The following is a 14,070-nucleotide window of genomic DNA, read 5'->3' as shown; positions in this document are numbered from 1 at the left end:
ATAAGTTGCTACTTGATATACCTAGGTGGCTCGTCGGTACGAATCGCCATATTTGAAATCCTACTATCAACCCTTCAGCTACCGGAAGCCTAGTTCAAAAGGTTCTCAGTGATATCTGTGTCTAAATGTTACTTAAAAGTCTTCTTTTCAACAACAATCCTCCAAAAAGTGATTAGACTGTATTACTAAAGATAATTGATCTATTCAAGAACAATATTTCCATCGTTATCGAACATAGATTTCGAAAAACCATCAACTAACAATCGCCAGGTAATGCCTTAACCAAATACTTAATCTACAAGCATACCAAGTGTTTACCTCTCAAATATTAACACAAATACGTTTGTTTCACAGTTAATTTCAATCTGAAGAAAATGAAATCCTCTTGAAATAAAAAAGACCTTTTCCACGAATGACAGGGCTCTAACGTTTCCTTACCTACCGGCGGGATTCGAAAAGGAACCTGTGGCGCCCCATGACGGCAGCAGCGTGCAAACTCGGGCAAAGTTCGGCGGACTCGTAGCAGGGGAAAATGTCTCGCAGGTATCTGGTTTGACGAACCACGATGCGTGCGGTGTGCATGTGTGTGCGTGTCGTGTGAATTTTCACAGGTGGTGATTTTCGGTGCTGGACAGGACGCGGAGGAAATCGCCGGCTGAGCGGACGGCAGTCGAAAAAGAGGAGACGCGAGGTGTCCCGAGGCGCTGGTGATCGCGGGGCGTATCCCAAAATCGTGGGGGAGAAACGGCCCTGATTCGGTCAAGCGAACTTCGCGGATATAGTGTGCGTCGTGTTTTGTCGTATTCCGTGAGAGAATCGCCAAGTGAACAGAGAGGAATCGGCGCGAGTGAGAACGCGGTTGCGTGTTGCAAAGGTGCTTTCGAGAATTGAAAGAAAATCGATTTGACGGCGACCGCCAAACCGATTCGCAGCTACGCCGAGATCCTACGATGTTGGATCGCTTTGTGTTGATTTCGCACGGCACCACGGCCACCTGAATAGTAACGGTCTTCAGGATCTGCAAGTGGCGAGTGGACGTTTTTCTTTTACCCGTAGATCGGCCGGATTCGAATCGCTGCCAATGTGCAACTCGGCCGACGCTTCGTACGTGCAAAAGCTAGGTTATCTGCACCTCGGAGACGAGCCCAGCGATGCCGGCGCCGCTGCGAATATCGGCAGGGTCACTGGGTCGAGGCCCGAGGCTCAGGTACCCGTGTCGAGGAGCACCGCTGGTAGGAACGACACCAGAGGGCCTGGCAGACCTGTCGGGGCCATCGAGAGCTTCATCGAGGGCAATTCTGAGGTCAGGCAAGTCCCACCAGCTGATTATAAAATGTACGAGAGGGAGAACATCATAGCTGCATCCAGGTTTGCCACACCGAAGCCTGTTGAGCAGATCAGCGCTCAACAGCAACAGAGTCAGAATCGATTGGCTCATCAACAGGCTCCGGTGTACGAGAATATTGATTATTATCCACAGCAGAGTCAACCTCATCCCCCGTACTATCATCCTGTGGAGACTAGGAAGAGCCCTAAGAGCAGTCCCAGAGGCTCCTTAGCCAGCGAATCGTACGAGCCTACTTTTAGGAAAGCTCAGCCACAAGTACCCACTGGAAACAGGTATCAATCCGTATCGCCTGCAAAAGAGTTGCCTCCGTATGAGGCACCGCCTGTTTATGAGAATATACAGGAGGTGCACTTTCCTGAGAACGCACAAAACAAGCCAGGCCCTCAGGTTCCACCTAATTATTATCATCCTGCTACTATTAATGGGGGTGATTATGTTGTCATGACCGGGAAAGTGGGTCAAGCACAAAATCAACGCGGTATGACGCAGAGTTTGTCTTACACGCAGCAGAGGGCAAGCAATATACGAGGACAGAGCTACGATGGCTCAAGTTTGCAGCGTTCCGTGGACTCTTCCACATCGAGGTACTTACAAGGATCTTCTTCTTCGTTGGACCACCAGGCAGGCAGAAGTGCTTATGTTCCACCGTCTGAATTACAAACACCGACCAGGAATTTTAGTTATAGTGCTGAACAGCAACAACAACATTCTCCTAGAACTGGATTGCCGTACCATAGTGAATCTCCACCAATTCGTTTGCCCCCAGAACCTCATCACTACCGTGGATCTCTAGACAGTACATTGAGTGGTCAGCATGGGTTCAGAGCCACAAATCATATTGAAAGTGCACAACAGTCTCAGTACCGACAGGACAGTCCTCAAAGTTACAAACCATACATAGAATCTAGCACAAAAACTGCCAATGCAACAATCTCTGGAGACACTCAGGCCAGAAATTCTCCAGTTTACGGTGCAAGGCAGGGGGAACAGTCTGCATGTAGAAATTCTCCCTGTTACTCTCCACCAAAGGTGTTACCACCGCTTGAGAGAAGCTACTACCATCAGGAGCCTAGATCAGAATTTCCAGCTAGGAATTCTCCAATCTATTCCTCCAATAGATCAACGGAACATTTAAGACTAAGTAATTTACAGAATGATAGAAATTTCATTCAGGATGTACCTGACCCTTCTGAAACAAAGACGCCGGTGTACACTACCAGTCGTGCTGATTCGTCCAGAATCATTGCTAACAACCATATCGCCAGGGGTTCTCCGAAAGCGAGTCCAACGCACAACCAGGTATCGTCGGACACGGTTGCACACATGATCAATTCACCGAGACACGTGGCTTCGTCTTCGTCAAATAATGTCATTGGAAGCCCTATTCGCGGCCAAGTACAAGCGCCGGTTACCAGTGCTACAACCACCACCACCGAAACCGATTTAAATATCCATGGCCCTAGGATCACTAGTCTGCCTCCCGGGGTGACCAGCGGGGTGGCTGGTCCAGTTTTTCTGAACGCTGGGGTACCTGTGTTACAAAGGCCGTCTGAACCAGAACTCGAAGAAAGGAAGTCAGTCAGCCCGCCGATCAAACCCACGGCTGGGAAGGGGCTGCTACCCTACAATGTCATACCACCCAGACAATCAGTAAGAAACCGCAGAGTGAGACGAAAATTATTCGAAATCTCTAACCACTGTCTCTATCCTCCTTCTTTTTCTCTCGTCTTTGTCAAAGGCAGCTATACAACGCTATGCTAGTATTAATTGGGTTAAGGGAACGTGGCAATGCTTTCGATTTGCCTTGGCAAATCGCCAATCGCCGATTCATTTGCATGTCGATTTCATATAAAATCGTGACCGTCCCTGCATACGTCGGTCCCCTAACTGCATTACACGAGAACCTCTCTAATATCGTAAAATTCCTTGCATTCTGCTCTTCTGTAACAACAAAAAAGCATGTCCGAGTTTAATGCGAAATTAAGGAGAGGCCTGCGCGATGTTTGTCGCTTCCCAGCGATGATCTCACGAATGTCAACCGCTATCGCTGATATTTTACATAACGAATGACCCATGTGACGATAAGATTAGAGGATATTTCAGCGAAAATGTTGCTCCCACAATCCGATAAACGGCCTCCTTAATTCGCCAAAAATTTCGTAAACCATCGCTTTGGCAAACGAAAAAAATACTCACGCTTGGATTTCAGAATATCTTACGATTCGTGACGAGTTCTTTCTCCGAACTCGCGCTGAATCACGGCCTGTAAATTGTTTCCTCCTGACGACCACCGTATAGTTGCCGCACAATATTTTATTCATAAACTGTACGCGTCTTCATAAAAGCATTTAATCCTCTGTGTACTTCCTTCTTTTGTCTATGTTAATTGTAACTACGTCTACGTCTATATGCACCATGGTCGTTTATATGTTTTCCTGCGGCGAAATCCTATCACGATTCCGTTTATCAATGTTAGGCTGCATATCTTAAAAATTTACCTTTTGCGGACGAGGACTATTTAAAAATATCAAGGTCTTAAATATTTTTGTTAGTTATATAATTAAATTATTTGCAACTTTCGAAATTGGATATCCGCCCGCGAAGGGTTAACAGTACTTCCACTTTATTTTTGCCACGACAAATCCAGTCAGCGCAGGAGATTTACATAAAGATCTACAGTTTAGTCGTTATTAATGGCCAATACGGGATGTGATTTATGGCTTTTAGGGGCCCACCGAGGCGGAAAGGAAAATAGAGGAGCTGACAAGACAACTGGAGGAGGAAATGGAGAAGCAAGAAGAAGAAGGCGAGTACTTCGGTAAGGAGTCATCGGGCAATTAATGAAAACACCCCTAGTAGTTGCTGATACACAAAGACTTCCGGTTGCACGTGTACACCGGCCTTTGTTAGTCAGTGTTTACGTAGCCCTCGCAGGCCGGGTCTGTCTCCCTTGATTCTTCGTAATCTGTTTAAGCAGATTAAAGTCCAATAACGTCGCCCAGGCGGGTTATTTCACCCGACGACGCATTCCGGCCCGTAATTCGAAATACTTCTGGTAGGAAATAAAAAGCGACGGGGTACCGTGCCAATTCCCACGGCACAAGTTCCCGGTAGACCGGTTTTGGAAAATGGAGTCGGGTCTCAATGTGTCGCGAAACTTTTTAACGCGGCGTTTCGTTGACATTCACTCTCGGCCCATTCGTTTCCACCTACGTGTCTTCGCACCTACTTGAAGCGCTACAAGTGTGCGCGTTACATGCATTCGTTCTCGGTGCACTCGCGAGAATACATGCACACACACACATACACAGACACAGATGTGGTCCGTCCCTTGTGTCTGAACACCGTAAGGTGGTGTTCACATTGGACAGTATCAATGTCGATTAGATTTTGCCGGCTGTCGACGGAAGAATGGGATCATCAAGCCCGCTACACGTGCTGAAAGCGTCTTGTATTGACGCGAAAGCCACTTAAGTGTGTCAGACTTGTTTGTCATTTAAATTGACCCGCAAACTACCCAACATTGCGCAACACTGATTTTCAATTCCAATGAAAGTATTCGATGCAAATGACTCCCCTATCTGCGGACAATTCTGACCTATCACCGTCCAAAACACGGAAAGTGTTTTTCGATGAGGTGCTCTCAGGCCAAAACGCGACTATCCAATTAGGGTGATCCACCTGGCATTCTAGCTGTTCCCAAATATTGAAGAGTGCACCGAAATAACTCGATGGATTTCCTTCAGAAAACGGAAACCAGTGCTGTAATCAGAAATGGAAACGCGCTACTGCCGACCTTCAAGTCGTCGTTAATGCACAATTCCGCAAATATATATTTCGCTGAAATGAAATAGTGTTTGCGCTGGTAGTCGCAGCCGCTTAAAGTCCGCGCGAGTGGGACAGGAACTTCAGCCGAGCGAGTCAGTGTCAGTCGATAAGTGGCTGGCGTTTAGGCGAGCCTAGTGTTCCTCTTGGTTTTTCTGCACGAGTTCTATTCTTCGTGTAACGTCCTGTACACGGCAAACAGCGGCGGCCACGTCGCGCTCGCCACGGTAACTAATCTCGTTATAGATAGACCAGTCGGACTCGTTGGCGGCTTCTAGTTCGAACAGGACTGGCGCGGCGAGACCAAGTCGTTAAATCGAAACTACAAGTGTCGCGGTCAACGCGAATGAAGTACCGGGAATTCCTTTAGAAGGGATGGCGGAGTCCGTGTTACCCATAGAGAGCTGTGAGTTCGTTTGCACTGGCTAATCGACCCCGTGTGTATTCATAATCCCGATGACGATGATCCCGGCCGATGGAATGCATTGTCGAACGGTCGAGGGTATTTTTAAACACCCGCCGATAAACCTGTCACGATCGTATACCGTTTGCAACCGTGATCAGCAAAGAATCCGCTTATTGCGCAACCCGGCTATAAACATTGTAATGAACCTACAACTGCCGAAGAGTACTCGAAGTACCTTTTTATAGGTATATGCCACACATGCGGCGAAAAAGTAACCGGGGCCGGCCAGGCCTGCCAGGCCATGGGCAATCTATACCACACCAATTGCTTTATATGCTGCTCCTGTGGAAGGGCGTTGCGCGGCAAAGCGTTCTATAACGTCCACGGGAGGGTGTACTGCGAGGAGGATTATCTGGTACGTAAGACAATCGTAGAATTCACCAACGAAAGAACCGTCGAAGCTCACGCAATGTTACTTTCGCAGTATTCCGGCTTCCAACAGACTGCCGAGAAGTGTGCTATCTGCGGACACCTTATTATGGAGATGGTAATTGAATAGAGAATATTTAGGGGGGATTCTCGTGTTATTACTTCTAGATACCACCACACGAGAATTGCCCCTTGCTACCTGATCGAACCGTAATAAAACCGAGGCCTTTGCCGTAGATTTTGCAAGCAATGGGGAAGTCGTACCACCCAGGGTGCTTTAGATGCTGCGTGTGCAACGAGTGCCTCGACGGTGTTCCTTTTACGGTCGACGTAGACAATAAGATTTACTGTGTGAACGACTATCACAGAATGTTTGCGCCCAAGTGCGCTTCGTGCGGGAAGGGCATCACCCCTGTAGAGGTATTCAACGTTGTCAAACGTGTGCAGGCAAGTGTTTCGAACGTCCCCCATAATGATGTGCGATGTCCATCTTCCAGGGGACCGAAGAGACCGTGCGGGTTGTCTCGATGGACAAAGATTTCCACGTGGACTGCTACGTCTGCGAGGATTGCGGCATGCAACTGACCGACGAGCCGGACAAGCGATGCTACCCACTCGACGGCAGGCTCATGTGTCGTGCGTGCCACATCCAACGCATATCCCACACGCAGCCGAGGGCGCCGCAGCCAGTATCAGCTAGTTATCAATTTATGGGATAAGTTAAATGAATTTCGCGACTATGCATTTCATCGTACTGCGCGCGCGCGCCAGTCCGTCGAGCGACTGAAACGCACATAAGAGAGTGCCCAATGGTGAAAGTAGCTTACCTATCGGTCCGCACGGTGGATTCAATCCATAGTAAACTAGACACACGCATCGATTATCAAAAGTATACTAGCTTTATATTGTTCCTCCGAGGAGAACCGGATCACGTACCCAAGACTGGCTATTTACAGAATCGAAATACTTACACTGCCCAACGGGATCACCTAGATTCTAGATTATTCAGGTCTAATCAGTATAAACGTATCAATGATCTTGTCTATGTAATTCGTTAGACGATAGATCGCGTCGCGATATCGGGCGGACGATTCTCTCTTTTTTCCATTGACAGCTACTAATAATATAGATAAGTGGTTATATTTAATATATGTGGTCTTTATTTATTCGTCGGAAGGTACTGCACCGCGGGTGCAGTGGTCTCATTTAGGATGAGCAAGTTGCGCAGGCAACTGTGATATATTAGCATAATAACAAATTGTCGTTAAGTAACAATTCCTTTATTTAGTTCATGTATATAATATATATATATAATCATATTAATTGCGACGTGTCCGCTATGCGAGGATCGACGGTAGTACACGGATCTCAGAACGATCGAGACCTAAGACTTCTACGACGGCGCAGAGTGCCGTGGTTGATGCATTGCGTTTTGCTAACAGTATTTATTACGACAATACGTTATATTCCGATCCATTCAAACGAGAACATTACATGACTTTTAACATTTTTTAGCAATACTGCTCAGGAATTAACGGACAGGTTCACGATCGAACACTATAGCTGGAGCTCAAAATTTTATGATCCCCGTGATGTCTCTTCGAGCATGGGATATTTACATTTGGTGCATTATCGTTGACTAACTTTACAACGCATAACTCGTGCTGCCAAAAAATTTGCTACGTTTCACAAATAATCAATATCTTTGCGTCTAGCTGTAATCTGCGAGTATTGTAGATAAAAAGTACAATGTTATTTAAAATGTATGCACGGTATGTAAAAGGAGACGACCGTTCAATAAAGAAGAGTATACCTGCCAACGTTAATTGCTATCGTTTTCGTCAGGATGAAAAGGAAGATAGTGTAGATTTTTCTAATCGATTTTTATTGTAACACAGTAAAATTATACATTTACAACAGGCAATATACATCCGTTCGCACTTTTACAGTTCGCAGTGAACCATACCCGAAAACCTAAAGTTCGAATCAAAATTAGGTCAGCTTTGGTTTTCATACGTTGCTACGTTTTCGGGGGTCCCGTTTCCTCTCCTGTTTTCGGCGTGACTTTGTGCGTTGGTGTTGTTTTATTTGATTCTTTCGTCTGTAACATATTAAAAATATTATAAATTTAAAAGATGTGATTTCGCTTAGCCTACGAACCTAAAAAAAGATACGTGATACATGGTTAAAAGAAATTAATTTCTAGCAGTTTAATCAAAACCTACACAGAGCATCGCACGCTGGCTATATCATGTATGCATGTAAGAACAGGAGAACACAAATATTTCAGATAAATAACAATTTCAATACATCTTAATTTGTGCATAGTACATTTCGTAGTACCTTGGGTATGATTTGAGCCTGTTTACCAAACGGCAGAGGTTTCACTATTCCCGATTTGCTCAGCTGCCTAATAGTCATTGTTGTCAGCCCTATATAATATATGCATCATTATTATGTCGATTTTATTAGGTTCCTGTAAGTGCAACGAGTTTGATTATGTTCGTTTAATTAATTACCTACAGTCACCGTGTACCTAAGAGGTGTAAATATTTTATATAAAGCGTATGTTAATGCCCAGTTGCCTGCACTGGAATTTCGTACCATATCTAAGTATTTTTCACTAAAATTCAGAAGTTCCATTACTTTGATTATGTCCACACCGCTGAAACAATACGGGATAGTGCAAAAATTACGAAACAATTATCGGCACGTGTGTACAGTGTTTTTGCGTGCATACTTTTTAATCGTTGCATAAAATAAACCAACCCAACCGGCAGAAGTGACTATATGCACTGGTACCAGAATATGCCAATAGTCCTTGGTCATCTGTTTCATCTTTGCGAATACTGACTGTTTTTGTTGTTGACCTGAGTGGACATCTGTACCATTTTGTTTAAAGCCACAATAATGCGTGACCGGAATACTATATTTAGCGATATTACAACTATAGGGCAGTTGATTTGTCGTAATACGATTAAAAAGTGGGACAGAGTTACACGAGAAGTTTTCGTAGTGCGGGTATCGTTCTGAAATTGTTTACACAACGATGATGACAAGATTAAATCGAGTGGCAAACGTGTTCTGAGTTTCGGGCCGCAAATGACCTACCGGAAAGCTTGAACTTCCAGCGTTTCGGATCGGTGCATCGTATGAAACGCACCGATTCCAGAAAATTTTTTGTTAGTATAGTCGGGCCGAAGCCCAAGCTGTTGATGAGTCTGCTACTGCGGCCGAGAATCACTTCCATTTTCAAAAACAACCGCTGATATTTCTAACCAATAACTTCCACTTTCGGTATTTTCTAGGTGCCGTACTACACTTCCGACACCGCGAGTAATTTACGTTTATTTGCACACATTCGACGAGACGTACAAAACAAAGCTTTTCTGTGGACAGAGCCGATGTAAACAGATATTCTAAAAGTTAAATGTATTCACAAAAGTTTACACGTTCTCCGCATCGTTCACTGCAAATGTAAGTTTGGTAATGAAAATGCTGTGGCTACACCTATGCCATCTATAAGCTCGATAACTGCGCGCACTGCAAATTGAACCACATATTAATTATATATTAAGCACAATCTTGTTCTCTTATTGGATAGCCAGAAACTATTATTAATTGTCAACTATTCTTAGCTGACAATTATTTCTTTTCGAGTACTTGAGCGGATGCGTAGAAACCATGCTGTATTTAACCTAAAACTCTATAGCAATTGATGGAAAATTGATTTTTACAATTCCCAGCGCCTCTACTATGCAAAAACTAGTAACAAATCAGTGCGTAATGATAAATCAATTACAATACAACTTTAACACTTTAAACATTATGAATACTGCGTTTCTCTACTGCGTAGTGGTTAATATAACAATGGGGCGTTTGATTTAAATTTTAAAACTCTTAAAGTATCTTCTAGTCTTATTAATATTAACTTCGGGAAATGCAATTCGTATATCTAACCTCTAACTTGTAACCTAACAAGAATTGTTGTTTACAATCCTCAGCGCCCCTACTATATAGTAATTAATTAATTGTAAAATCTGTCCAATATATTAATTACATTTATGTAAAGTTTTAAGAACTTAAGCATTAAGAATACTGCTTTATCTCTTTATTAACTACATAGCGGCGTTTGTGTTGTTTGTTTGAAAATATAGAAGAAAACTGTGGGAAAACGCGTTCAAAGACTTTCTTGGTTCTATAAACCCGATATGGGGAAATGTGATCCGTGTAAATCATACATTGGCAACATTGATACTCCGGTTTTTTGTTGAGGTCATGATAAACGGGTCATGATCAACCGCAATTAGACGTAGTTCTCGTTCAGCATCGAAAGCGAAAGTTTGTGTCACGATTTACCGTGGTCGCTGATATACAGAATGGCGAAGGGGATTGTACTTATTGTACAACTGTTCTTCGTTGCTACGATTATTGGAAACACGTGGGGATTCACAAACGTATACCCGAAACTTAAAAGCTACCCACTCCCCGATGATGTTGATGTTGGTAAGCCTCTGTTTTTGACGCCTTTAATTGAAAGCGGCAACATAGACGATGCCCGGAACAAAGCTGTCGTACAGCACAACGAAATGGATGATGTCAGTAGCTATGCTGGATATTTCACCGTGAACAAAGAGTACAACTCGAACATGTTCTTCTGGTTCTTCCCCGCGGCGGTGAGTGATCGTAAAATTCAAATTTTATGTTAATTTAAATCTTCTATAAATTCGTGAATTAAATTAAGAAATAAATTTACGAGAGTGTAAACGAGATTTTTATTTCACATAGCACAACCCTAAGACTGCACCTGTAGTGCTGTGGCTGCAAGGAGGTCCAGGAGCAACATCCATGTTTGGGTTGTTTATGGAGAATGGCCCATTCTTTGTCAATACGAACAAAACTCTGCAGAAACGCAAATATTCTTGGCACCTATCGCATAATTTATTGTACATTGATAACCCAGTCGGTACGGGGTTCAGTTTCACTGATAACGATAAAGGATACGCCACTAATGAGACACATGTTGGGAGGGATGTTCATACAGTACTAGTTCAGTTCTTCACATTGTTCCCAGAACTTCAGGACAATGATTTTTATGTAACCGGTGAATCCTATGCTGGGAAATATGTGCCTGCTGTGTCGCATGCTATCAAAGACTACAATATCAAAGCAGACAAGAAAATAAATTTGAAGGGTTTGGCAATTGGGAATGGGTTGACCGATCCAGAGAACCAGTTAGTGTATGGAGACTATTTGTACCAATTAGGATTAATTGATTCAAATGGGAGAGATTTATTCCATTCGTATGAGGAGAAGGGGAGGAATTTAATAAAACAGAAAAAATTTGTGGATGCTTTCAATCTCTTCGATACGCTGCTTGATGGTGACTTAGTTGGCTCTCCGTCATTGTTTAAAAATTTAACTGGATTCGATTTCTACTTTAATTATTTGTACACCGAAGATCCTTCTAATGCTGATATGATGGCAGAGTGGATTCAGAAAGCAGAAGTGAGAAAAGCTATACACGTTGGCAATTGCACATTTAATGTCGAAAATAAAAAAGTGGAGGAGCATTTGAAGGGGGATGTTATGCAGTCTCTGGCAATTTTGATTACCGATCTCACTAAGCATTATAGAGTTTTAATATACAACGGCCAGCTTGATATTATTGTCGCGTACCCCCTCACCGAAAATTATTTGCGTAATCTTCAATGGACCGGCGCTGAAAAATATAAAACTGCGCCGAGGAAATTATGGTGGGTGGGAAAAGAATTAGCTGGTTATACAAAAGCAGTCGACAACTTAACAGAAGTCCTGGTGCGAAATGCTGGGCACATGGTTCCTTCAGATCAACCCTTATGGGCTCTCGATCTTATTACTCGCTTTACGCATAAGAAAAGTTTTTGAATCCTTATACTCCAGTATGTTGGTAAACACTTGTGATAATCTTCCCACACTGGCTATGAACAAACGATTTAAGTAACAATAAATGTAGACTTAAGGTGGTATTAACGAGGTAGTCGAATGGATTGACTCGAGAAAGTATTTGCACACTCCACACAGAAAAATCTACATTTGTGTTCAGTGTTCAAATACTTCAACGATCCAGCAGACATTCAATGATCCATGATGACGCATTCTACTCGATTTTGTATTTGATAAATTAGAAAATGTTTATTGATAATAAAAGTATATACATAAGCGTCTTGTCATTGAGCTACCCCTTGCAGTCGTTCGTCTTACACACGTAAGAGGTATTTGTTTATCGTTAGGTACTTCGTTCGTGAGAATTAAAAATATCTGAGCGTCAATTGTCATGGTCAACAAAGATCTCGTGGTTCGGCATGCTTTCCAGTACATTACATAGCAATAATTCATGTTGCGTAATTCATAAACATTAATCTAGATATGGCAGCAGAAAATTGTCTACTATAGACTCGTTTTTATGCCACTCGAAATGCGGAACGTTCGGTACTGTAATCAGGGTGAGTCTGTTCCTTTCGTCTAGGGTCTTCAGCCCAATCAAATCGTCCTCGTAAATAGATCTATCTCGCATTTCTATTACAGTTAGGTTAGCATTGTAGTATCCAAAATGGCTGCTCTGCCATGGGGTGATCACCCCATCGTCGGGACCGCCTACGAGCACCATACGCTTCAATTTAGTGATACCTTGTTTGGATGCTATTGCTCTCGACATATTTCTCTCGTTGTTTATGTATGGAAGAAAGTCACTGTATTTGTAGTATAATTCCTGTGTAATAGAAACAGAACAGGTCATTTTTCTATATAATTTATGGTGCTTGGATATTGTTTGAGCAGCACACTTGGAAAATACAGATTGTTTTCTTTGGCTGGACGATGTTATTTTCTAATTTTGCATAATTCTGTATAATCTAATTATACAGAAACATTGATTGAAACAATTTTTAATTTTACTCGAAATAAATCGTGCCCAAGCCTGCAGTATACCAACCTGATGATGAGGATCATTCCAATAATTCGCAACGCTGATGGATTGCCCGATTTTCGAATAAAACAGTTCATAAGCTGTCTCGCAGACCAGATTAGGGAAAAACAAGTGTAAAAACTTCGCTGCAATCCAAACGATCGTATGAATCATCAGATTTGAATCATAAAGTTTGAATCTCCATTGTTTACCATCAAAGATGGCCTTGCTTACTTCCGTATTGTCCTGCCTGCGGCGAGCTCAGTGAGATAAAGTTCCTGACATTGTGTTCGGGAAATTTTTGCAAAATCGCTCTAGCTAACAATCCACCCTGGCTGTAACCGACTAAATTAATTCCCTCGGGGAACGCGGCACCTATAGAAATAACATCCATGCCTATCTCCTCCACTTGTCGCCACATAGACTCCAAGCTACTCCATCCCGCGTATCTTGGAGTATTGTAAATCTGCGTCCCAGGATGCATCTGAAATATCAATTGCGAATCACCTATTGCATCACGTTTTCCCGCCAAGTTCAAGCAAGTAGGCCGCCTCAGGACACAGTGGTTATCCTTTGAGTTATACTCGCCTCCTTGATCCTGTTGCTGATGAGTTCCATGCTGTCACTTCCCGTGAGAACCCCATGGATGACCACCACAGCACGGTAACTTTGTGCAGCATTTGTAAATGCGAACAGCAACAGGATGAAGAAACTTTTTGAGTTACAGTTTAAAGTAGTCATCGCTACACTGTGTATCGTGGTACTGTCAGAAACATAACGTCATGTTGGATTGAAGTCCGAGTTTTGAATGAGCGACAATATGATTGTGAAATTGGTTCTGATTGGAGCGGGGAACTACAAACAGATGTTTCTTATTGAAGATGCCGCCCTTAGATGATTTCAAGGTCATTGGATGATAGTGTCATCTAGTGGAAGCATGGCCGAATCATTCTCCACCGTCGGGAACAAAGAAATTTCGTTTGCCGACGATGGAGCTACCCTTCAGCTGGAAAATGGGGTGTTGTATGCAGGGTTGAAGTGCATTCCCATCTGCAGGTAATTCTAGATCATCTAGAAATAATATAGTAATTTTTCCAGGATTTTTGTTGTTGTTGA

The 14,070-nt window shown here is 43.2% G+C and overlaps 4 protein-coding genes across 8 annotated transcripts; 2 read left to right on the top strand and 2 right to left on the bottom strand.

The window, feature by feature from the left end:
• Nucleotides 1-516: 516 nt before the first annotated feature.
• Jub (LIM domain-containing protein jub) lies at nt 517-7,601 on the top strand. Of its 3 annotated transcripts, none has more exons than XM_076787884.1 (6): nt 517-2,998; nt 4,076-4,166; nt 5,825-5,994; nt 6,064-6,126; nt 6,246-6,428; nt 6,506-7,601. In XM_076787884.1, exons 1-6 carry the CDS (start codon nt 1,082-1,084, stop codon nt 6,725-6,727), a joined length of 2,646 nt encoding a protein of 881 aa, XP_076643999.1. In that variant the 5' UTR covers nt 517-1,081; the 3' UTR covers nt 6,728-7,601. The 3 variants fall into 3 exon arrangements, with proteins under 3 accessions (XP_076643999.1, XP_076643990.1, XP_076643982.1); XM_076787875.1 differs by having other exon boundaries at nt 517-3,013; XM_076787867.1 differs by having other exon boundaries at nt 5,825-6,126.
• Nucleotides 7,602-7,872: 271 nt separating this feature from the next.
• Nucleotides 7,873-9,694, bottom strand: LOC143354132 (uncharacterized protein C18orf19 homolog B-like). 3 transcript variants are annotated; one of them, XM_076787945.1, is made up of 6 exons: nt 9,120-9,681; nt 8,749-9,037; nt 8,528-8,673; nt 8,352-8,440; nt 8,234-8,252; nt 7,873-8,109 (listed from the first exon to the last, which is right to left on the bottom strand). In XM_076787945.1, the coding sequence occupies exons 1-6, from the start codon at nt 9,256-9,258 to the stop codon at nt 8,093-8,095; spliced, it is 699 nt and encodes a 232-aa protein (XP_076644060.1). In that variant the 5' UTR covers nt 9,259-9,681; the 3' UTR covers nt 7,873-8,092. The 3 variants fall into 3 exon arrangements, with proteins under 3 accessions (XP_076644060.1, XP_076644050.1, XP_076644039.1); XM_076787935.1 differs by lacking the exon at nt 8,234-8,252 and having other exon boundaries at nt 8,528-8,631; nt 9,120-9,694; XM_076787924.1 differs by lacking the exon at nt 8,234-8,252 and having other exon boundaries at nt 9,120-9,679.
• Nucleotides 9,695-9,884: 190 nt separating this feature from the next.
• On the top strand, nt 9,885-12,200 carry LOC143354118 (venom serine carboxypeptidase). The gene is made up of 2 exons (XM_076787899.1): nt 9,885-10,684; nt 10,797-12,200. Exons 1-2 carry the CDS (start codon nt 10,388-10,390, stop codon nt 11,913-11,915), a joined length of 1,416 nt encoding a protein of 471 aa, XP_076644014.1. The 5' UTR covers nt 9,885-10,387; the 3' UTR covers nt 11,916-12,200.
• Nucleotides 11,865-13,756, bottom strand: Ppt2 (palmitoyl-protein thioesterase 2). Its single transcript, XM_076787910.1, has 4 exons — nt 13,543-13,756; nt 13,189-13,438; nt 12,982-13,100; nt 11,865-12,759 (listed from the first exon to the last, which is right to left on the bottom strand). The coding sequence occupies exons 1-4, from the start codon at nt 13,693-13,695 to the stop codon at nt 12,406-12,408; spliced, it is 876 nt and encodes a 291-aa protein (XP_076644025.1). The 5' UTR covers nt 13,696-13,756; the 3' UTR covers nt 11,865-12,405.
• Between the last annotated feature and the right edge of the window lie 314 nt (nt 13,757-14,070).

Source organism: Halictus rubicundus, chromosome 1, assembly GCF_050948215.1.
Source record: "Halictus rubicundus isolate RS-2024b chromosome 1, iyHalRubi1_principal, whole genome shotgun sequence".
In the NCBI taxonomy this organism is placed as follows: Eukaryota; Metazoa; Arthropoda; class Insecta; order Hymenoptera; family Halictidae; genus Halictus; species Halictus rubicundus.
This window is presented reverse-complemented; position numbering and strand designations above follow the sequence as displayed.